This window comes from Carettochelys insculpta, chromosome 3 (assembly GCF_033958435.1).
Source record: "Carettochelys insculpta isolate YL-2023 chromosome 3, ASM3395843v1, whole genome shotgun sequence".
In the NCBI taxonomy this organism is placed as follows: domain Eukaryota; kingdom Metazoa; phylum Chordata; order Testudines; family Carettochelyidae; genus Carettochelys; species Carettochelys insculpta.
Window position 1 is genome coordinate 48810287 of NC_134139.1, and position 24828 is coordinate 48835114.

Below are 24828 nucleotides of genomic sequence, written 5' to 3' on the forward strand. Positions count from 1 at the left end.
ATAGACCAGTTACCTGACCCAGTACAGCTGTTTTTATGGAGAGGTAGCGGGAGCAAGGTGAGCATGTGAAAGGGTAACTGTGCATCATAATACCAGCTAATAGACTGAAAGGGTGAGCCTGATAGGCAGACTATGGACAAGGAAGCGGGGTACAAGTGAAACTATGAATGACAAATGTTATGGCACAAAGGCAATGTGATTGTTCAGTTCTGGCACTCAGACATGGCTCAATTCTAAGGAGTTTTGTAAATTGGCATGTCTTATAAGCACCACCCAAGCAAGTTCTAGAGGGAAAGAGGAATCATGGTCACATGTGAGGAAGGTGGTATCACTGCCAAGCTCTGGCTGTCCCTTGTAGTAACTTGTTACATGTAGGTCAGCAAACCTGAGCTGATGAGCTAGGAAAAATTCAGACAAGACTGCTTCTCCTGAGGCCAGACTCTAACTGAAAACTGTAAAAGGGTGTTTAAGCTTGTAACGCTTATGTTCAAAAATTAGCCAACACAGAGTTTCGTTTCCATTACAATTTATTAAAAATGTATTTGAGCAAAATAAGCCTCTAAAATTCTGACCCAGTTCACTTGTGTGTAACTGATAACACACATGGTGTGTTAGAGCAAGGGTACAAACACCACACTGTACACTATTGCCAAGTGCCTCTTGGCAACCTGATCTCATAAAAATATATGGACGCACATACTTAATTCAACATCTAGGCAAAAGAACTGCATAGTTCCAAGACTTGATTATGTAACAAGAAAATGTTATGGAGCTGAGCTATCAATCTGCTCCAACTAGTCAACCTAAGAGCCTGCCTTCCTATCTCCCCTTCTTCCCTTCCTGGGCTGAAATTAGAGTGAAACTGAAAGTCTGGGTGTAGGTCTGGGCTTGTTAATCAACGACAGCATCATAGCAGATTTTCGGATGCTGAGAAGCTCTGTGTGCAGCTATACCATCACCTCAGATTTAAACTTCTCTCGAGGAATCTGACTCATCATTCCTCAAACCCTTGAATCAGTACAGGTGCATTTTGTTTTTTTCTGAACATCATGCAGCAGGCTGTGAAATTCTTTTAAAAAGCTGTAAATGTAGATGAACAAAGCGCTTAATCACCAAGTCAACTCTGCCTCACTTGCTGTGGGCACAGCAGAGTGGAGGCAGGTGTCCCCTCCCTATTTAGCTCAGCCTATTCACTTCAGTCCTGAGATGCAGAAACCACTGTATTGGGTTTTAAGGCTGTCTATCATCAATGGCCAACCCCCCCCACCCCCTTAGGATTTCAGCACCCAACTGCTGCTAATGGCTGTGGGAGTTCGGGGCCTACATTCTTTGGAAGAGCAGGGCCTAAGGGAAGTTTATGTGCTTCCCTGCCTGACTCTCCTTTCTTGCCCAGCTCGGTATGAGGGATTGCAATGGGCATCTTCTGTGTGCTAACCAACAGTCGTCTTCAACTAGCAGAGATTCTCTGCTATAAGTAAGTAAGTTATCCATGTTGCTCAGTGTAGAAACAGAACCTTGTGTGCAGAATTATAGTATTTGAGCACCCAGGGTGTGTGTGGCTTTTTATTGCCTCACTGTAGGGGTGCGGGCTGTTACCGCTACCATGGAGATGTGACTAAGTACTCAAAGTGCTTTTAGATAAGTGCCACTTTTGGCTTTGCTAAGGAATTCAGTCCTTGAGTTGCATACAATAAACAAGTAAAAAATAATAAAACCCAAACCAATTCCCACACCTTTGAGCTGGACCTCTCAGGGCAGGGGTCAGCAGCTCAGTATGGGTGCTAATAGGGATATGTGAAGCAGGAGCTCAATCCCACCCCTGCTCCCCCATGAAGTCAGGAAGAGCCATGCAGCCTGGATTAACAAAAGACCAGCTGATGTCACCAAGCACCACCTAAACAGCAAAGCTCTGCATCTTAATTTTTTAATGAAGCTGTTGTAAGTAGAACTATTAGTGACTTTAAAAGGTATCAGGGGCACTTGATTCGCCCATAGAGGTCAAAATGTCAAATTTTAGTCCTCTGCCTCTGACAGGTTGCTGACCTGTCATGTGATCACCAGCTCGAAGGTATGACAAACCCACCATTTTTGAGTGGTGCGACACAGAGGAAGCCTGATTTAATGTTAAGAAAGTTGCCCTATAAACACCCAGCTTAACTGAGAGTTGAATAGAAGGGGACAGGTGAAATGAAGCCACCAGCACCTTAAATTGTATTTGACCTAATGTAGAATTAGAAACTAGACCACTGACAATGAATGACAGAGACTCAGACCTGCATCAAAACTTGAGGTATAAACTTGGCTCCTAACAGTGCTTCTCTGTAAGGAAGACTGCCCCCTTTATACATCAGTAGGGGCATGGGATAGGGAGAAGCAGAAAAGGAATCATATAGGAATTCAACACTAGCCCCCTGGGAGGTTAGCATTCCAGCCCAGGTCTAGAGACTCATGTAAATATGCTAAAACTGAGGAGACAATGCTTTGGAGGTCAGGCTCTCACCTACCCCAGGGCCTGAGGCTCTTGCATGGTAGGAGAAGACAGCCTGAGCTGCAAGACTACACAGATACTTTCAGCTCACGAGCATGTCTGCATTTCACATAGGCCAGACCACTTCTCTCCCACAGCTACATAATTTTTATCTGCCTTTAAGATATGTTCAGCTAGAGTTTTAAGAGCAGTGCTAACTGAAGCCTTCTTTCCCTGAACAAACATGCTGCCAGCTCCCTTTGCTACAGGTGTATCAGAACGAACCTGTGCCAGCTGGTTCCACGCAGCTGCCCCATGAAGTGAATAAAGCATCTCTCATGGTGGAATTTGGAACTTAGTCGTTGTAGCAACGTCTAATTGCAGCCTAACATGCAGAATGGCTTAAAATGCAGTGACTCCACAGTGAACTCCAACGTGTTTCTTTGGTGCTCGTACTTCTTAGGAGCCACAATTAATTTAAAAAGACAGCTTTGGAAAGCACAGAATCATGGGCAATCAGCTGTATAAGTTAAACATTTTGAATTTGACCCTGCCATCCCAGTCTGCTGCACTAAAACTGAGCTAAGTGGCTTTGAAGTGACAGGCATGTGCTTGCTGCTGGCATGCAGAGACTCAGTGTTGGAAAAAGTGTTTCTTGAAACCCAACTCTATGGAGCAGGCTGTACCATCAATCAACCACAAGAAAGAATTCTTGCAAGCAGCTTGAAAGCTCTAGTTTAATAGGAAGGTGAGGTTAATAAGGCTGTTCTGTAAAATTTCCTCTGATGAGCATATCAAAGGGGAGGGGGCACTGATATCCAAGGGATGGAAATTTAAGCCCCAGGAACATGCCATAAATTCAAGTTGGGAGCTCTGTTCTTTGAGGGTTAGGTAAAGCTTTCAGGTTACTGTTTAAATCCAAAACACAGCCATGGTGAGCAAGTTAAAACAAAGAGGAGTTGAGAGTATTTGTTATAGCCACTTAAACAAAGGTATTGATGACATAGTCCTCCACCCAATAGACTGTATGTATGCCCTGGCTTTGTTTTTAAACATAAGGTTTATAAACTGCAAAAAAACTCTTGGTCTGCCAAGATCTGAGTATAGATACTTCTGTCTTTAGACAACTGTAGCTTGGGGGGTGGGGGACCAGTATGCACACTGGCAGAGAGAACTGGACTCCTTGGCTCTGTTTGACATCAAAAGTGGCAGTAGAAAGACCTTTGGTGGGAAGGGAGAATTGTTTTTCAATTCAGAATGACAAATCAGTATGCATCTATTCCCTCTCCCCTCTACAACCATGCAAAATTAACTCCTGCTTTTGAAGATCATTCTTAGCAAGGGGAATCTTGCCAAGTGCTGAGTTATCAACCCCAAACATTTAGAAATCATCCCCTAGGACTGCACAGGGTTCTCAGTTTGCCTTTTAGGATGAATTCAGGTCATACTTCCAAATATTTCTCTGTCACTAGGAGACCTACGCTGGTTTGTTCATTTTTTTTAAAGCTGAGGTTTTTTGTCTCATCACTTGAGGTTCAGGCTTTAGAACCCAAAAGAGTTCAACCCTCAGCAACATCATGGATTTCACCTTTAGAAGACTGATTTTTTTCAGACCTATTCCAATTGCCCCTCTGCTGGTTTCCCTTGACAAATATTGAAGGATTTCTTCTTCCTCCCTAGAGCAGAGTCAACACAGCAAAGGGATGTTTCTGGCCCTCTTTGTTTTTTTAAAAATCGCCACGTTCAGCAACGCCAGCATGACTGATGGAAGACCTGCTTTTGGCTTTGGAGGGCTGGGCTGGGAGTTCTCAAAGAAGTAAGCATGACACTAGGTTATTCCATGACATGCTGTTAGGGCTACACACAGTCTTGAAAGGCAGGTGGATGACAAGATCAGAATCTGCTGGAGCCTATTTTTAAAATCCCAGAAATAAAACTGATAATGGCCTGATTCTGCTCCTATGTGGGAAGCCCCTGACATAGGGACTTCCACAATAGTCCTTAGGCACAGACCATAAAAACACACTCAAGTACAAAAATGTATGAAAGTTGTTTAAAGTGGGTCACTCATTTGACGGCCCATGGCCCATAACGGCTCTATCCAGAAGCCCGTCGTGGCTACCCAATGTTGGTCATGCTGCTGGCTGGTTGCTTGAGGTACCTCAGCAGGGCATCCCTTCAGGACCCCGCATGGAAGGAGGCCCATGTGGGAAGTGGCTTTGATGGACAGAGATGGACTCCCCACTGGCCAGGGACATCTAAAGAGCTGGCTATAATGGCGGGCTGTGCAAATTTGTTCCTATTACACCAGTAGCATTGTGCAGTCTGCCAATTCATGGAAATGAGCTCCCCTCCTCTTGCTGTGATCCCAATCAGACCCATTTCCGACACAAGCCGTTGTGAGCCGGTGTTCACTAAGCAACTCTGAGCTGAGTAATTCTAGCTGATGAGCCTCTGTCCCTTAGTAAAATCTTTGCTCTGTGGCCAGGACTCTAGAATGATCCCCCCACTGTCTCCTCCTGAAATTTTACCCTCCTTCCGCCTCAATGTGGAGAATGGAACTATTCTTAAGCCACAGACATTGATCAAAGATACAATCAGTTCTTTCTAACTGTGTTCTTGATTTGCTGAGGGAACTCAGAGTTACTGACAAGCACCCGACTGTAGGCACTGGATGAGTTCAATAACCAGCCCAGCCTCCGTGACACCAGTGGGGTCATGGGCCTCAGTTTTGACCCACGGCAATAAGGTGAGAGGCCATGGCCTATCTGAGCTCTTGGCTCCTCTGCTCTTGCTACTGGCAAGGCTGCTAAAGGTGATCATGGCCTCCTGCGGAGACTGTTCCTATTGGACAAATCTAATTTCACATAGACCAGATGCTAGTGAGCTGTCTTAGCTAACCAAGCAGTTGAGATGACCTGACCTGTTCAGAGACTGTCATGTTCTTTCATAGGACTGTTGCTGCTGCTGCTGCTGCTTCCCCAGCCTTACTGCAGACATGGCACCAAAGCAGCCACCACCCTCAGTGCCCACTTGGGGACGCTCCTGTCACAGGGTAAGTACTAGCCACGCTGGAAGTCTCCCCTCTGCCCCCCCGTCTTGCTCAGCAACTTCACCTCTTCGATGACTATGTCATGAGTAACTGCTTTGCACATGTCATACACAGTCAGGGCAGCAAGGCTTGCGGCCATCAGCGCTTCCATTTCCACGCCCGTCTTACCCTCGCTGCTGCAGAGCGCCTGGATCACCACAGCGCACCTCCTCTGGTCCAAGCTCAGAGAGAGGTCCACGTGGCTCAGAGGGATGTTATGGCACAGTGGGATCAGCTGGCTGGTCAGCTTGGCTCCCTGAATCCCCGCAATCTGGGCTACCACTAGCACATCCCCTTTCTTCATCTGGTTCTTCTGCACCATCCCAAATGCCTTCTCACCCAGGCGGACCACAGCACTGGCCACGGCCGTCCTCTTGGAATCGGGCTTCCTTCCAACATCAACCATGGCTGCCCGCCCCTCTTGGTCAACATGAGTCAGGCGGTCAGAGGGACCAGCTTCACTGGTACACAAACCAGAACCTGTGGCTTTGGATTCAGATTCTGGGCCCTTTTCCTCTGACTGGTTTCCAGCAGCAGCCCCAGGGGGACTGTCCACAACTATTTGGCTGGTGTGCTTAAAGGAAGGACTTCCTGTCCTAAGGCACTTTTTGTCTGAGCTAGAGCTCCAATTCCTTCGGAAGATGCAAAGGCTGCTTGCCTGCGTGTGTGAAATTTCTGCTGCAAGCTGCTGTTGTGCAGTGTGTAACCCTGGCAGGGCATGCTCTGCTGTAAATACATTTTTCTTAAATACTTTTCCCATCTGCTTGGATAAACTTGCTCTTGGACTTAGTCGGTGGCCACGTTTCCAGCCCCATTGCTTTGAACTGGGGAAATTCTGCAGGGCATCTTGCAGTAGTGAGGTGGATCTCGACGCTGACTCTGAAAAGGAGGATAAATAAAAACGAGAGAAAAGCTTTTACTACTAATTAGAACCCAATCAGAGAGCACTACTCCTACTTCTCCACATTACAAAAAGCCCTCGAAAGCCTGGAACAGTGCTCCGGTTCCTTACTGAAGTTCCCAATTCCCACACTCGTAGGCTTGTTATTAACTAGATTTGCTTACGAAGGCCGGGGCTGGACATGCTGTTATGTCAGAGCAATGTTTCTTGAACTATGCTCTGTGGAACACTGGTTTTCCATGAACAACTCACAGGTGTGCCATGAGCATCTGACACTTTTGATCTCATACACTGATGGTATATATTTTATGTTATTAATACCAGGGACAATGTTACTCATTCACAGCTATGACAGCTGATTAAATGACTTCATTGTGTTTTGCCTGTATATGTTGCTGTTTGGGGTTTTATTTATTTTTTTTTTGTCTGACTTTTTTCCCGTGGATCAGCATGCCCCCTCCAGACCTCCGGTAAGTAGGCCTCTTTCTGGAAACAGCAACTTCAAGAGCTATTCTCAGAGGAGTTCTTGTCTTTCCCAAAGAAAAGGAAAGATCTCTGCCTGCGTCACTGCTTCTTGTACAGAATCCCAAGTGCAGGAGAGTGTGTGAGGAGCCTCTCACCACACTGTACTGGGGCTATTGCCTTGGGCTGGCAAAGCCTTCTGAGGGAAGACAGAGGGAGAGATTCAACAGATACCAAACACAACAGCACTTCCTTTCCATTGACTCTGGGAGACAAGTGCTCTGAGCAACTCAGTACAATCCACAAGGGCTAGAGTTTAACTGTCCTTAGCTGCTAAACAAGACAATGGGCTAAATTTGGGTATGGTGACTGCAGGAGCAGCTCCCCTAGAGGTGTGTCCACACAAGAGCTGCATTTGTTGCTACCAGTGAGTGATAGATTTGCAAAAAGAGATTCTAACGGGTGATTAACTAGGAGTAATGGGGTGCATCAAGCTCCCTAACACTAAGTGGGAAACTTCATGCGATGGGACCTACTGGGCTGCAATGGCCTCCCTACCAGTGGCCCAACAGAACAGAGGAGCAGCTTGATTTCATATGGGTCTCAGAAGCCAACCCGAACCTTTATTTAAAAAAAAATAAGAAATTAAAAACGTCAGGTGAGTGACAGCTTCCCTCCCCCAGCTGGCCTAAGAGCTGCAGAGGCAGAAGTTCAACTCATGCTGTGTGCCTGAACAGAGACTGGAGCACCAGTCAGTACACTGAGGTGGGAGGGATGGGGGTTTCTTGGTGGTGGTGGAGGCACCTAACCAAGGTCCGGCTGAGCGGAAGTTTTGAGTAGCTGAGTTTGGATGACGGAGACGGGAGACAGCTGATGAGGCAGCCTGCACTTTAGGGGTGCAGCCCAAGCTGCCTCTTTTATGGAAGTCTGCTTTAAATCTCACCCCATTGGTACCTCCGGTCCTCACCCCAATTGCTCACATAACATAAAAAAGCAAAGAGTGAGACCACGAACTTTCATGCCTGTCATAGGTACAATGCGCTAGTAAACTCATGGCTGACATCCATCATTAAGTTCTGTGCTTGGACCTTATTAGCAAATCTGCAAAGCTAAACTTGAAAATTTTCCAGCTGGAAGAGAAGAGGGTGAACAAGGACTCACCCATCCTTAAGGTGAATCTGTGATGAAAGCAGCCTATTTTTGAATATTTTGGTTAAGGGAAATAGTTATAAGACCGACCAAATTATAAAGGAGGGGTTGAGGCTTTGATAATTCAGAAAATCTGGGTGTAGCTTGCAAGGACACATCAATCATTTCCATTGCTTTAGATTTAATTCCTTGTTCTCCCTGCCTTCAGCCTGTTCACACCCTAGCTTTAACTGAACCCTGCAATTAAACACACAAATTGTGAAATCCCCTGGTCTGCTTTCCATATGCATCCACTGGTCTGCACGTCAGATTGTGTCATCTGCCATTCATCTCCCTGCACCGAGCCTGTACTCTGTAGGCAGAGAATGCCAGTGGTTACTTTTCAAGCTGGGGAAGAACAGGCTAGATTTCTGCTACCATTTCATATGGAACAGAGTGCACATAACCCAGACTTCTGTTCCAAAACAGGCCAGATGGATCCCATCTCAGTATCCCAACCTCCCTCCCCTTCCTCTTCCAAATGCCATTTTAATACTGAAAAGAAGCCCCACAACTAAGTTTAATGAGCGTCAGTGGATGGAGGTCCAGTTTGGGAGGTAAGATAGAAGACTCTTCATCCCATTCACAAACCCAGCTCACCTTCATTTTGCAGCATGGGTGACTGCTACAAATTGAGCCGTTTCCCCCCTTTTCCACAAAGGGGTACGGCAATTCAGGCATTGTTAACAGGTTATAGTAGAATATGCACAATGATTGATATACTGATCTTCTTGGAAGAGAAGTAGTGGGCTTGCAATAAAGTGCTTTCCCCCTTGGATACATCAGAACTTCTTTAAACAAGGAAAATGATGCTAAGAGCCCCTTTCACCCAAGGAACTCAAAATACCAATATCATCCCCAGGAAGACAAGGACTAATAATATGCTCGCTGCTCCCCTGAGCCTTAATCCAGTTTAGTGTAATGTATTAGGGCCTCAGACACCATGTGTTACAGAAGTACCCAGCAGATACTAGGCTGCAAACAGTAAGTGGTATGCTCACTCCAGGGTTTGTGCAAGTGAATCTTCACATTCACTGAAATGCCAAGTTTTCGTAAGCCATTTGGCCAGTTTCAGGGAATACAGTGAAGGAGTAGACCTGTGGTAACAATGCCACACCAGTGAGCTCTGGGGCTCTGGCAGTGCCTCAGCATCTAGGAATGCTACCCCAGGAATCACGCGATGCCTACAGCCTTTAAGTTAATGTTTATGGTGCAATTCATTCAGGGTACCAAAAATCTCCACCAGATCCTGTTTTATAAGAAACTCCTAGAGACACTGTACCATCATGGTTCTGGTCTTGCTTAATGCAAGCTGGAGAGGGAGTACCAAAGCTAAAGGCCAACTTGACTTTACAATTTTGCAGGTTTAAGTTCTCAGACTGTTGACAGCCACATAACTAATCCATTCAACAGGTGGCAGGAACACAGGTTGAAGCTGACAGATGATTCACTAACCCTCTCCCTCCACCACCCTCGGCTTTCTTTGACAATCTCAAAAACAAACACATTTCTAAAAATCAGTTACTCTCTGCCCCAAGTAAAACAGAGCTGTACTGAGCTTTGAGGAAAAACAACACAGATGACAGCCTGACCCTTTCCAGGCCCCAGAGATGTAAATCTAATAAAACCATGGTGTGGGTGTGGGTGTGGGTGTGGGTATATTACGTACTGATTTGTCACCCACCGATCAGGATCATTGGCCGGTTCTTCATCTGAGAAATGTTAAACATACCTAGAAATAAGAAAATTTACATATAAAAATTACTAGGTTTCTCCCTCCACACATGTACATTTTAAGTGATTTCCCATGTGCTATTCATTCTTCTGCTGTCCCTTGTCTTCATGTTCCCGACCTTCATACTGAGGGCAAGCCTATACAGCACAGTTATTTCAAAAGAACTATCCTCACATCTACACAACACAACTGCTATTTTGAAATAAATTCAAAATAGTGGTTGACTTACTTTGAAATAGGTAACCCTCATTTCATGAGAAATAGCTTATTTCGAAATAAGCCATAGTGCGTCGAATGGCTCTATTTCAAAATAGGCGGTGCGTGTGTAGATAATGTATTTCAAAATAGCTAAGTGCTATTTCGAAATGCAATTTTCTGTGTAGCACTTATTTTGGAATAGCTATTCTGGAATAGCTTATTTTGAAATACGGCTGCTGTGTAGACATACCCTAATAAAACAAGAGCCCCCAAAATTAGAAAATACAAATTAACTCATTGAAATGTGAAACATGGTCCAAGAACAATATACAAGTACCCGAATACACAGCAAGCATCAGACAGTAGAGTCTTTCTACCATGAAGTCTCCTATAACCAGAATTACCCGCTGCATGTTATTGCTGTCAAATAATTTAGGCAGCCTGGAGAAAGATAGGTCAATTATTTGAGCATTAGCCTAAGATTTGGGAAACCAAGGTTCAAGCCCCTGCTCTGCCACGAAACCTCCTGTGTTATGTGGGCAAGTCATGGATGCCCTCATTTACAAAAATGATAATAGTGTATATGGCCTTGGAGGGGTATTGCAATAACAAAAGATTGAGAGAGATTCAGATATTATGGTGAGGCAGGGGGCATTTTAAGTACCTTAGACTGTCATACTTAGCAGCAGGCATGGAATTTCATTGTATAGGTAAAGGAGTCACACACGCCTGCACGTCCTGCAGTACAAGGCCGGCTAATAGCGAGGGTTGACAAGCATTTACTAATGATCTGGAGGCAGAAGGGAACACTGAGCCAGCATTTGCCAATCATGTCAAATTGTTCTGACGAGTAAAAGACTCCAGCTGGAGGTTCAGTTGAGAGTTACTGGACAGCAGGGTGACAGACGAAATGGTGTTTAGGTACAAGGTGCACACAATGAGAATTAGTCTATGGTCAGGGCTTTTCTTCAGCCGGAATGCCGCAGAATGGCCTTCCGGAACTGTTTTTCCCAGTGGTGCCATTTTGGCGGACTGCTGGGCTACGCTCCCAGTTCAGGGCGGGGGAGATGGCGAAAAATGCAGCCCAGTAGAGCCACACACATTGAGTCTGCCCCCCCATCCCCCCCACACACATGCACAGCTCTTCTGGTCCCAACATGGCTCCTGCGCTCCACCTGGGAGCTGCACGGCTCCTGCTGCAGCCTGGCAGCTGTGGCCTGGCGCAGTGCATGATGCTGCGGTGCCTGCAGCTGGGAGCAGCCTTGGGGCTCAGCCTCAGGGCCTGGCAAGGCATTGGGGTGTGGTGCAGCACCTGTGGTGTGGGAGGCCTGGCACAGTGCCTTCAGCCAGGGCTCCACTGGCCGCTCCAATGAGTTCGGTTGAATTAGAGGGTTGGGGTGGACTGGGGTTGCCTGGTTCTGTGGAGGGCACTGATTTAGAGCAGGGAGTGGGGGCCAGGGCTACGGGGGAGTGAAGCCTGGGGGCAATTTGGGGCTGTAGGAGGGTTAAGTCACCTGGGGGCAAGAAGGGGTTCAGATTGGAGCTGGGGGTGGGGCAGGGTTTAAGCCTGGGGGCTCCGGGGGACAGTTTGGAGCTTGAGTTCCACCACCTTTTTTTACTTTAAAAAAAGCAAAAACAAACCGCCATTGTCTGTGCTCATATACTGAGGAGTGCTGTATTCTTCTATGTCTGCTCTGTGTACACAGGAGAGAGCATCGGAAAAGCAAGAAAAGCATCAGAAAGTTTGGGGCTTTCAACAAAGGACTGGGCTGACAGAAGACAAAAGACCTGGATTTAGCCCCTCATTTGGGATAGAGCACTCAGCTTTGGTCTCCTCCCCTGCGACTAGATTTACTGGGACTAGAGAAGACTAATGACAATGGTTAGGGGCCTAGTAGAAAAAGAGAAAAAAAGAGTCACGCAGAGTTAATGGCAAGTATATTTAGAACAAAAGAGGCAATGTGTCCTCTAGTCATAGCATCAGTGTCTAGGATTCACTCCACAGGAGGTCAGCTCCATACTGCAGCCGAGCTTTCAAAGGCAGCTAGAGAAAATTTGTGAGCATGCTCATTCGCAAGCATGCCAGCTCAGATAAGAATAATCTCATCTCTACCATCAGGGTGTAAATGTATCACCACAGGGGTTATGAAACTGCTCCCCATCTCCGGGGCAGTGCTGTAGGATCTGCTGCGCCTTCACAATGTCTCTCAGCATGCTCTGAAGAAGCAGCACTGGTCACCAACAGAAGCAAGATATTGGACTGGGTCAGCGGTGGCAATCTAGGCTAGAGAATGGGCTGCATGAGTGGCTCTCCATCTCAGTGCTTCATTTCACATGCCCTTGCTTTACATGCATGTCACTGTAGTAATACCAGCAGGAAAATTACGCAGATGGAAACCAGCACAATCTAGCAACCCCGGGTCTAAGCAACAGTAAACAAAAAGTCTCGTTATGCCGCACAAAACCCCAGTAGGCCTCTTCAGGCTCTACTTAAACACCTCCACTGGAAGCCAGTGTATTACAACAACATAGTCCACAAGGTCTGTGCTTTAGGACAGTTATCATCACCCCAGTGCGCACGGTCCTAGTTTGCAGGGTGCCTACCACTGGATGAGATGGATCAGCAGCCTACCTCTGGTACCCTAATTCTAATGAGAAAAAGGTGGATCTCACTGACTGCTACGAAGTGGAACAAGACAGTAGGTTGACTGCAAATTACAGGGCTGCTGTGAGGGATGGTAATAACCAGAGAGGAAAGGGGCAAGAGATAAGCTGCCAGAGACACAGAAGTGGTTCTCCTGAAATAAGGCTGAAGAGCAAGAGCTGCTTGCTGGCTCACATGCATAAGCCAAAGGGCTAAAAGCAGGAGCAACAGCACAGGGAGTTGCCTGCTGATTCTGAGCCAGAGAGGACTAAAGGAAAGGAGAGCAGCAGATGGATTTAGCCACTGGACCCTAAGGAACAGTGAGGTATGCACCCTGGTAAGGATACAGAGAGGCCATGGGGCTTCCTGCAGGGAAGAGTAGGGGTGCCTCCTGGAAGGCAGGCCTGGGGTGGTTGCCCAGACAGAGGGACTGAGGAGGACAGATAAGGAGCCTGGAGAAGACATTGAGGGATAGTGAAAACAAAGACTGTGTGCAGTGGGGTCATAAGGACTGTGTTTTAGGACTATTGTTATGGATTGTGCTGTTTGAATACACTGGCTTCCCAGCAGAAGTAGTGTTTACATTGAGCCTGAAGTAGAGGTGGTTTGGGTTACTCAAGAGGGAAGCTGAGCTGAGGGACCACTTGCAGGGCTCCTTCAAAGCCTCAAAGGGGTACCTGCGAGGAGGGTACTCATTTACAGCCATAGTGTGAGTCCTATTTAGAACCCTGCTGAGACACCAGATGTCCACACAGTAACAAGACAGCCAAGAAGAGGGCAAGAAAGCTTCAGAGAAGTATTCAAACTCCAGACACACCATGGAACATTGAGGTTGGCCTCACTGAGACCAGTGGCATGTAATGCTCCTAATCAAATGAGAATCTCATGGTGTCCTCTCCTGAGTCACTGTAATCCCACAAAGTAGCGCTTCCCTTCCTGCTACTGAGAGTTGAGAGTCATCCACCTCACTTTAGGAGAGGATACTGTTTCTCCTAGCCCCTCATTAATACTTGATACAATGAACATACCAGCATGCTGTTTCTTTTTCCTGTCCACTGCTGCGCCTATGATTTGAACCAATTCCTCCTCTGAAGCACCGGATCGTAGGTGATCCCTCAAGGACACTTCTGAGTTCCCAAATAAGCACACCTGCAATAAACCAAGGGGAGGTCAGAGAGGAGACAAGGTGAATAAAAACAGCCAGGTAACAGTTTCTACTACAACCAATGTCAGCATCCTGTGTCAAAAAACTCAGTGAGGTGTACATTCAAATAATAAGAAAGAAGCATTCACTTCCCAGGCACTGTGCTTGGGTCTCTGTGGTCTTATCTTTGCATAGCCCCTTGCAGCTCTGAAGGTCTCAGCAGACTGGGGAAAGAGAAGTTACTCACCGTAGTAACAATGGTTCTTCGAGATGTGTCCCCGTGGGTGCTCCACAATAGGTGTCGGGCTCGCCCGGTGCCGCAGATCGGAAACTTTCCAGCAGTTTCTCCTGGATTGCGCATGCGCCGGTGTGCACCGCTCCCTTGCACGTCCCCGGCCACGTGCGCGATCCGGTCCCCGCCAGTTCCTTGACCAACCACCTCGGATGCTCCTGAAAAACACTAAACAGAGATCTGAAGCGGGGAGGATGGGCGGGTGGTGGAGCACCCACGGGGACACATCTCGAAGAACCATCGTTACTACAGTGAGTAACTTCTCTTTCTTCTACGAGTGTCCCCGTGGGTGCTCCACAATAGGTGACTACCCAGCAGTAACCCAAGTAAGGAGGTGGGTAATCGGTTTATGTGCAGCTTGCCCCCAAAAGGACTGCTGTCAACAGACGGGTGTCCTCTTGGTATACCCGATGTAGTGCATAATGTTTGGCGAAGGTGTCATAGGATGACCAGGTCACCGCTCTACGGATGTCTTTTAACGCGATGCCCTTGAAAAAGGCTGTTGACGCTGCCACCGCCCTGGTGGAGTGAGCCCTAGGCGGGGCCAGCAAAGGAGTCTTTCGAAGTTCGTAGCACATTTTTATACAGGACACAATGTGCTTCGAGATTCGCTGTGAAGAGAGACCCTCTCCTTTTGACCTGGGAACGAGAGAGACTAGAAGTCTGTCCGTTTTCCGGAAGGACTCAGTTCTGTCTATGTAGAAGGCCAACGCCCTCCTCACGTCCAGGAGATACAGGCGTGCCTCCTTGCTGGAGCTGTGAGGCTTCGGGTAAAACGAGCGTAAAACTATGGGTTCGTTAAGGTGGAACTCTGAAGAAACTTTCAGAACAAAGGCTGGGTGCAGCCGTAAAGTTACCGCCTCCTTTGAGAATACTGTGCAGGGCGGCGTTGCCATAACTGCTGCGAGCTCACTCACCCTGCGAGCTGACGTAATTGCAAGGAGGAAGGTTGTTTTTATCGTAAGGAGACGTAGGGGAACTGTGGCTAATGGTTCAAAAGGTGGACCCGTTAGCGTGCTGAGCACCAAGTCCAAGCTCCATGATGGTGGAAGCGGTTTCTGAGGGGCGGGGGTACAGGTTTACCAGCCCCTTCAGGAACCTGGTAACAATAGGATGGGCAAATACCGTGGGCCCCTCCTCTGCATGCCGAAAAGCAGATATAGCGGCGAGGTGGACTTTTAGCGAGGATAGGGAAAGCCCGCCCCTCTTGAGGTCCAATAAGTATTCTAGTATTACAGGTATAGGAACGTCAAGGGGAGCCAACTGCTTGGTGGAACACCATGCAGTGAATTGAGTCCATTTCTGCTTGTAGGTCTTCCTGGTGGAGGTCCTTTCCAGGACTTGTTGTACTCCCTCCGTACATGTGCTTTCTAGAGAGCTGAGCCATGGATTAGCCATGCTTGTAGGCGCAGACCTTGGGGGTGTGGGTGCACTATGGACCCCTGGGCCTGCGTGAGTAGGTCCAGCGCCACCGGAAGGGGGAGCGGTGGGCGGTCCGACATGGGCAGGAGCAAGGGGAACCATTGCTGTCGATCCCACGTTGGGACTACTAGAATCATGCGGGCTCTCTCCCTTCTGGCTTTCTGCAAGACCTTGTGGATGAGCACTGTGGGGGGAAATGCGTAAAGTAGGGGGCCCTTCCATGAAATCGTGAATGCATCCCCCAGGGACCCCCGCCCCAATCCTGCCCTGGAGCAGTACTGGGGGCACTTCTTGTTGTGCTGAGTGGCAAACAGGTCGATCTGGGGAAACCCCCATGTGTGAAAGATCGGTCATAGCAGATCGGAGCGGATCTGCCATTCGTGCGTGAGTGCGAAGCGCCTGCTCAGCTGGTCTGCTTTCACGTTGTGAGCGCCCGGCAAATACGAGGCTTTCAACATTATATTGTTGGCGATGCACCAGTTCCACAGTCGGACTGCTTCCGCACATAGGGCACGGGATCGGGCTCCTCCTTGTCGATTTATATAAAACATGGTGGAGGTATTGTCTGTATTGATCCCGACTACTTTGCCCTATATGTGGTCTCGAAAGTGTTTGCAGGCGTTGAACACTGCTCTGAGCTCCCGTATATTTATGTGCAGTGACTGTTCCGCAGGGGACCATAGTCCTTGCGTCACCTTGTCGCCAATGTGTGCTCCCCACCCTATGTGGGAAGCATCGGTAGTAAGAAAAATAGAGATTTGTGGTTGGTGAAAGGGTACCCCTGTTAGCAGGTTCTTCGAGTTTACCCACCACTGCAGGGATCTGCGCACCTCTGTCGTGGGCGACACCACCCTGTGGACAGTGTGGGATGCCAGCTTGTAGACGCTCGCCAGCCAATGTTGTAGGCTGAGCATATGCAATCTGGCATTCTGCACCACAAACGTCGCTGCTGCCATGTGGCCTAGTAGCTGCAAGCACGTTAAGACCGGCATCATGGGGCTGCATGTAATGACTTGCACCAGCGAACTGATGGCGTGAAAGCGGGTGTCGGGTAGATACACCCTTGCTGTAATAGAGTTTATACGTGCCCCTATAAACTCTATGTCTTGTGTGGGGTCGGTCTTTGATTTCGCGAGGTTGATGACTAGGCCCAGCAAAGAAAACGTGTCTGCTGTTACGCGTATCATGCGTAGGACCTCTGCCTTCGAGGCCCCTTTCAATAGGCAGTCGTCCAGGTATGGGAATATAAAATACCCCCCGTCTGTGCAGGTAGGCTGACACCACTGCCAGGGTTTTGGTAAAGATTCTGGGGGCCGAGGAGAGGCCGAACGGAAGAACCTTGTACTGGAAATGCTCCTTGCCGACCATAAAACGGAGGAAGCTCCTGTGCGCTGGGTGGATCGTTATATGAAAGTAAGCATCTTGTAAGTCGAGGGCTGCAAATCAATCTCCATCGTCCAGTGCCGTGAGTATGGAGGCGACTGTGATCATCCGAAAACGTTGTTTGCGCAAGTACCAGTTGAGGCCCCGAAGATCTAAGATGGGCCTCCAGCCTCCTGTTTTCTTCTCTGTAAGGAAGTAGCGTGAATAAAAGTCTTTCCCCTGGAATTGCTCCGGCACTCTTTCCACCGCCCCTATGAACATAAGATGGTCCACCTCCTGTTTGAGTCTCGCCTCGTGGGAAGTGTCCCTGAGGTGGGGTCTGGGCGGAGGTTTCGGCGGTGGGAGCGACTGGAAGGGGATCGCGTAACCCGTGGCTATGATCTCCAGTACCCATTTGTCTGCGGTGATCTTTTGCCATTGGGGGTGGAACGGTCGGAGGCGATGATGGAACATTAGCTGGGAATGGCATTGCGCGATGGTAGTGATAGTGCAGCCCTCGACCTGCCCGTCAAACTTGTTGCCTTTGGGCCTGCCCCGAGGATGCGCGGCTTTGTTGAGGACGTCGCCTGGGAGTTCTATACTGTTGCTGCTGTTGATGTCGCCCTTGGTCGTAGCCCCGTTGGTACTGAGCACGCTGTGGTTGGTACAGGTATTGTCTTTGCTGAGGGTAATACTTTTTCTTCCTATATGGAGGGGTATAAATACCCAGGGTTCTAAGTGTAGCTCTGGAGTCCTTACTGGAGTGGAGGACCGAGTCGGTTGAGTCTGCAAACAACTTCTGTGTGTCAAAGGGAAGATCCACAATCTTCGCCTGCAGAACCCTCAGGATACCCGATGTCTGGAGCCAGGATTCTCTACGCATGACCACCGCTGTAGCCGTTGAGCGTGCCGCCGTGTCCGCCACGTCCAGGGCGATCTGGACTCCCGTCCTCGAAGCGCGTAGCCCTCTTGCACAATCGCCTTTAGCACCGGCTTCTTATCTCCCGGAAGCGAATCCATGAGAGAAGTAAGCCTGGAGTAATTATCAAAATTATGGTTCGCTAGATGTGCTGCATAGTTTGCCATTCTCAATAGCAGGGTGGAGGAGGAATATACCTTCCTGTCAAACAGCTCTAGCTTCTTGGCATCTTTGTCTGAACCCCCCGATTTGTACTGAGAAGTCTTTGATCTCTGCTGAGACGATTCTACCACCAGTGAGTTTGGTTGTGGGTGACTAAAGAGGAACTCCATGCCCTTCGCCGGGACGAAGTACTTCATATCCACTCTCTTGTTCATAGGCGGAGCGGAGGCTGGGGTCTGCCATATGGTAGTGGTTGACTCCATAATGGCTTCGTCGAGCGGGATAGCGATTTTGGACGAAGCCGGGGGGTCTCAAATTTTTCAGGAGTTTGTGATCTTTCTCCCGTGCCTCTGCCGTTTGGATGCCTTGCATGAAAGCCACCCTTTTAAACATCTCCTGAAACTGTTTGAGGTTGTCCAGGGGGAGCAACGTCCCCGGGGGCCGTGGCCTCATCGGGGAGGACGAGGAGGAACCACTAGGGTAAACCTCCCTCGAACTCTCAGGTTCTTGCGGCCGATGGTACACCCGCTCACTGGAGGCTAGCAAAGGAAAGTCTCGGGGTTCTACAATTAACTCCCCTTGAGATAGCTGTGTTTCCATCCCCGGCCGGGAGTGGCCACGGGGGTATTGGATGGCCGGGGGGGACCTGCCCCTAGGTGTATGCCTGGGGTGTCTGTGTCCAGCATGATAAGAATGACCATGGCAGCACGGGCACGGGTCCGGGGATGGAGACCTGGACCACTCTCGGGGTGCGTACCCCCGATGTCTGGGAGAGCGAGATCTCCGCGACGATTCAGATAACGGTGAAGCTGGTTTGTGATAGTACTCCAAGGGATCCAATCCCAGAAAGGGCGAAGGTGGCCCAAGCCATGGTGACGTTGGTTGGAGGAACGGAGAAGGAGGCTCTGGATAGGCTGGTGGAGACCCAGATCTTCTGGGTGGCGTGTGCAGCATAAGGGAAGGGCTTGTTGATAGCAGCATTGCAGCCCTGTCTGGAGAAGGGCTGCGGTGCTGGGTTTTTGCTCTCGCCTTTCCCCTCCCGTGCCGGTGATCTCGGCCCCACTGTCGGCACCGTGCTTGGCCTGCTCAGTTGCGGTGCCGCGTGGATAACGTCCTCCAGTGCCGGCAGGCTCTGTGCCTGTTGGCCCTGCACCGCTGGCGCCGCAGGGGTTGGTGCCGCCGGTTCTGGCGCTTGCCTGGCCGCCGCTCTGAGTGCTGCGTGTGCCGGCTGTTTGGTAATCGGAGGCTCAGCCTCTGCCACATGCGCTGCTGCGCTGCCACTTGTTTGAGTATGCGGCTGGGGGCTGTGTGCTCCGCCTGTCCCGCTCGCTGAGACTGCCGGCAGGGATCAGGCTGGAGAGAGCTTCCTCCGTTTCTGCATCGAGGGGGTGAGGGAAGCCGCCTTCCTTTTGTGGAGCCCAGGGGGTCCCTCTGGTTGAGGCCTCTCCGGCAAGTCAGGCTGGAGAGCCTTATCAAACAGGAGCATTTTCAGCCGCATTTCTCTGTCTTTCCTGGCCCTGGCTGTGAGCTTAGCACAGTGGGAACACTTCTGGGTAACGTGTGATTCCCCCAGGCACCGAATGCATTCGCTATGCCCATCGGAGGCCGGCATAGCTTCGTGGCAGGACTCTCACTTTTTAAAGCCTGAAGAGGACATCGCGCTGAGTCTTTTTGCTGTTAATAGGGCACTTAGCACTTAATTCGTGCCTGTTTACCCGTCGCGGACACCAGCCTGCAGCAGCGGGAGGCCTACTGGCCTTCATGTCCACACGTCTTCTCCGCTCCTCTCTCTCTTTTTATTATTATTTTTTTTTTTTTTTTACTCTCTTGCTTTCTCTCTTTTCTTTTTTTGCAAAGAAAAGCAACAATTTACACGTAAAAACTCTATCTAGTCTGACTCTGGCCATAGCCTGAGCGGATTCCGTCTGCAGCCGATGGCGGTTGAGAAGGAACTGGCGGGGACCGGATTGCGCACGTGGCCGGGGACGCGCAAGGGAGCGGTGCGCGCCGGCGCATGCGCAATCCAGGAGAAACTGCTGGAAAGTTTCTGATCTGCAGCGCCGGGCGAGCCCGACACCTATTGTGGAGCACCCATGGGGACACTCGTAGAAGAACCTGCAGTTCCACATCCTTCAAAAAGCTAAATGGCAGACACTGGCCTTTGAATGGATATGTCAGAAGCCAGCTCTACAGTACCCAGCTCTCCAAGGTCATTTAGAAGGATGAGCATTTCTTATGGGAATTTCAAGCATTTAAACAGTGGCATGGAAAAGATTTATATAGGATGGGCTGTACAACTAGAAAGTCATTGCAGTACTGGGCCTGGACAACTGACCACTGAATAACCAGAGTCAGTGACATGCAAGGCAGAGAATTTAACTCAGAACAGGCTCCACGAATAACTCAGAGTGGATAAAAGTCAACAATGTTTACATTTTTAAATAGATTTGTGATTGGCTGTGAAACCAATAGGATCCCTTTCTGCAGCAGCTTACCTGAACATCAAATAGCACTAACTGTAGTACTCTTAAAGCTACAAACCAGCTATTGAGTTTAGGATTATATAGAATGGGACCACCTGGAAACACAGCAAGCTGGCAGAGACGTCATGAGGTTTATTTCCTCCCTTCATCTCTCCTACTGTTGTATGGTCTTCTTGCACCTTGGCAGGGCTGAGAGATGCCCGATGTGTTTCCCAGGGAGAATCCAGGAAGCAAATATTCCAGCAGAACACTTTTTAAGAAGTTCCACAACTAATGCGCTGACTTTAAAGTGTATTGCAGTTGCTGAGAATGCACAGAGACTGATATGATGGCAGTACAAAGTTGCCATCCCTTTCAGGGGATCACTTTGCTCCCAGGCAAGTAGCTTCAGTACAACTGCGTCATCTCCAGCTAACTTCTAGGACACCTACTGTTTTGCTCAGCAAAGGACCCTGAACATTGATGAATGGATCTTGACCTACAAGAATCAAAGTCATGTGGAAAAGCACTCATTTAAAATGGGTGGGTTTGATCCTGTTGTGGCCACTTATGCATTATTTCTGTCAAAGTGTTTTAGTTTTCTATTGTCACAAGTAACACAAGATTGTTTAAAGGAAAAAATAAGGCAATGCCTTCCCTCCCTTCACTTTCTGCATTTGAAATCACTGTGTGTCACTCTGACCTCTGGGCAGTCAGGGTCCCTGGTGTGTCAACAGAGAACACACTTTTTTTTTCTTTTTAAATCAGAGAGGAAAATCTGTGAATACAAAACCAGAAACATTACCAGGGGGACTCAGGCAAGCAGACCACAAAACTTTTTTTTTTTTTTTTTTAAAAACTGACAAGATTTCACACTGACATCATTCTTTCAAATCTGAGTGCTACACAATGGAGCAGTTCCTGGGCTACCAATCCCTCTCTTTACATTGCAGTTTACAGCACAGCTACAGTCAGCATCTGAACTCCCCTTCTCCTGGCCCCCCCCAACTGCCCCCTTCCCTTCCTCTCAATGTCATCCTCATTTTGTGTCCCCTCTCCACTCCACTATTGCCTCTTTCATCTCTAACACTTTTCTGTGTAAGGCTGGTCTACACCAGGCAACACAGTCAATTCTGCAATTCTAGCTATACCATCAGCATACATAGAATTGACATATCAGGATCGACTTTGTTCCCTGGTGTAGATCAGGAATCTTCAGACACGTGGCAAAACTCAATCCCCGGAAGATCGATCGTGGTCCATCATCCTCCCACCCAGCCCCAAAGCACAGACATACCCTAAGAGAAGTTATTCAATCCCCTACTGGAGACGTAAGTAAGTGAAGGGCATCTTGTTTCATTGCCTACCTTGAGGTTCCCATCTGCTGTTATCCTCAGCCGGTTGCAGGATCCACAGAAGTGCTCGGACATGGAGGTAATAAAGCTGATCTGTCCCTGGAAATCTGGTACCTTGTAAGCCTGAAGCAGCCCAAAGACAGAAGAATGCATCAGGGTGGATAAAATTTATTATTGACATTTTTAATTGATTTGTGATTTAAATTAGGTACATTCTTCTTTTGAATCAAGTTGGCTAAAATTAAACATGAAATGACAACCACCTGTGCAAAGACCTAAAATTGTTTTATATGAAAATGATTTTTAAAAATCAGAAACATATTACATTTTAATAAGTTTAATGGGTACCTGTGTTTTTTTGTTTTTTTTAAATTATTACATACAGAATTAAGGGAGAGATTAAGACTTGTCACCGCTAGATCCCACGTCTGAATCAAGAATAAGACGGGAATAAAGATATGGCTAGAGAATATGGGTTTAGTATTACTGATACCTTGGAAGCCACCATGAGCAACACAACCAGAACACCCTTGCTTGGAATACCAACCCCCGCCCCCCCCCAAAAAAAAAGAAAGAAAAATTAGCCTTAACATCTCTACCTCACTGACACTCACACCTAAGCCAAATATCTGGTGTTTCCATTGGTAAAGTTAATGACTACTGCTCATTGAGGCTGCAGGAATGCAGTTTGATTGATAACCTTGGGACCATTATATACGTGATTCTTGAGCCTTATGCCATATACTAACCCTCTTCACTCCAGCCATTCCAAACACAAATTGTTACACATTTTGCTGAAGCACTGGGTCTCCCTTCCTACTGTTCTTTGCCTGCACCCACCTTGGCTGTGCTGGACACCTCACAGGGCAGCTTCTCCAAGTGAGGCCATCTCTGCCTGACTGTATCCAGCATCTCCTTATAGCTCACCATCTTTCTGAAGTTCCACTTGTTGCCTAGGTTTGAACAGCAGGACATATTTAGCTATTTTTAACTATGAAAGAATAGGAAGTCCTGTCAGCTCAATTTCAATCACCTCTTTCAGCACCCAAACAGCGAAGGTCCATATTGACTCTTCTAGGCTACAGCAACGTCAGACAAGTTTAGAAGTCCTTGTCTCTTTGGGTAAGAGGATGCAATGAACCTAGACTTGTCCAGAAGGGCCAGGATCTGAAGAGAGAGACACAGACCAACTGTGTTGATGAAGTGGCCACGTGTCTTGGCTGGGGGCTCTGTGTCTGCTATCTCTGGCACACATTTGTGGCTTATGCCTTTGTGTTGGCACTGTTTAATGGGATAGCATGTGGACTTGGCCCCAGTTTTTCAGAACTATGATTGGAAGAGGGATATGGAGGGCCTGTTTGGAAAGAGTTAGCATGAAAGGTTCACCCTCCCAAAACCTCTCCTCGCCAGAACACCAAACAAACCAATATTGATACTTTAAGGAGCATGAGAAGCAAAGAGGCCAGAATCCTGTAGTCTAGAAGGGCATAATGGAAACGTCTACACAGCAAGGAAAATCCCTCTGGAAGCCAGTACCAACCATTTCAGGCTCGTGGAGCTTGGGTTGAAGGACTGTTTCACTGCAGTGTAGATTTTCTGGCTCAGGTAATCTACACAACGATGGAACAGTTCCTCAGCCTGAGCCCAAGTTGGCCGGCACTGGACAATCATGGGTTTTTCTTTGCAGTGTAGAGGTACCCCATGTCTCAACACACCACGAGCGTAATAGCCTACTCCATGGACAGTTACAGTGATAGAAAATGGATGCCAGGAGGGAGGTAAGGCACTGTCACAGATGGAGAATATATTTGAACCATGACACCACTCTGTTTCTGTGAGATTTCCTTTAAAGGAAAGGCAATGCCAGCATGCAACAAGCCAGACCCTTCCTCCAACCCTAGCCATCACAGGGCACACAACTCTACTACACGCTGACCTGCCATCTGCGTGCATTGCTTCCTTAGACACGGCAGTGAAAACTAAAGGGGCTGCTTTACACTAAGCTTCTCTTAGGTTTAAAGTAACGGTTCAGGCATCCTGTAGCAGTCAGTTAACACAATCACTTTTCAGAAAAGAAGCAGAGACTTGTCAGCCAGATTCACTCCCCTGTGAGAAGGCAAAACTGCCTTGGCAGTTACAGGTGTACTCACCATCGAAGGGCATGTACTCAATGAACCGCACATCGAGCGGCTGGTTCTTCGTGAGTGCCACAAAGTCCAGCAGCTCATCCTCATTGAGGCCTCTCATCACTACACAGTTCACCTGGAGGCAGAGAAATAACTGAAACCACAGGTTGGCATTCCTGATGCTCATGCCTCCCACTTAAGATCTCAATGCAGAGGCTCAGGGTTAAAAACAACCTAATCACACAAGGTGAAGAAGTGAGATCCTGTCACATCCTGGGAAGGCACTTTGATGCTTCTGGGAAATTTCTTTATTACAAAATTTGCCAACCTCTGAAGGAAAAAAAACACCAAAAAGACAAAGCATCAAGTCAAACTGAAACATGGGATTTGAGGACATTATGCATCAAATGACCTTACCTTAACAGGGTTGTACCCAAGTTCGATGGCTTTCTGGATTCCTTCCATTACTTTATGAAAACCTAAAATGGAATGAGAATTCAGACTTTTAAAAAGGTAGATGAGGAAGTTAGTAAGCATTATACAGAACCTAATACCTTCAAAAGTCTCACCCTTAACTTCTCTGTGCTTCAGCCTGGCCCATCAAGACCCCGTTTCACCACAGTGGGCTATGTCTACACAGCATCCTAACTTCGAAATAAGCTATGCAATTGTGTAGCTTATTTTGAGCAGATTTTGAAACAAACTATTTTGAGGTGTACATGGATGCCAAAACAGCATGCTCCTTATCTTGAAAAATGTATTGAGAAAATGGGTGCATTTCTGAGATGCTGGCAGCTCTTTCTGGATATCGCTCTATCCCAAGAAATCACCTGCTGTGTAGCCACAGCCTGGATGAGCATCTATAAAAAGTGATTCCAAATTTAAGGAAGGAAAAATC

The 24828-nt window shown here is 48.0% G+C and overlaps 1 protein-coding gene across 2 annotated transcripts in view; it reads right to left on the reverse strand.

Moving 5' to 3' along the window:
• Positions 1-515: 515 nt before the first annotated feature.
• MOCS1 (molybdenum cofactor synthesis 1) overlaps positions 516-24828 on the reverse strand; it is a 60451-nt gene continuing 36138 nt past the window's right edge. The window contains exons 5-11 of one of the 2 annotated variants that reach the window (XM_074989807.1): positions 24348-24409; positions 23955-24066; positions 22645-22757; positions 21817-21927; positions 13715-13835; positions 9794-9841; positions 516-6437 (exon numbers count right to left, since the gene is read on the reverse strand). In XM_074989807.1, the coding sequence (XP_074845908.1) occupies positions 5530-6437; positions 9794-9841; positions 13715-13835; positions 21817-21927; positions 22645-22757; positions 23955-24066; positions 24348-24409 (1475 nt within the window). In that variant the 3' untranslated portion in view covers positions 516-5529. Of the gene's footprint in view, positions 6438-9778; positions 9842-13714; positions 13836-21816; positions 21928-22644; positions 22758-23954; positions 24067-24347; positions 24410-24828 lie in introns of both variants that reach the window. The other variant, XM_074989808.1, reaches the window with a different exon arrangement.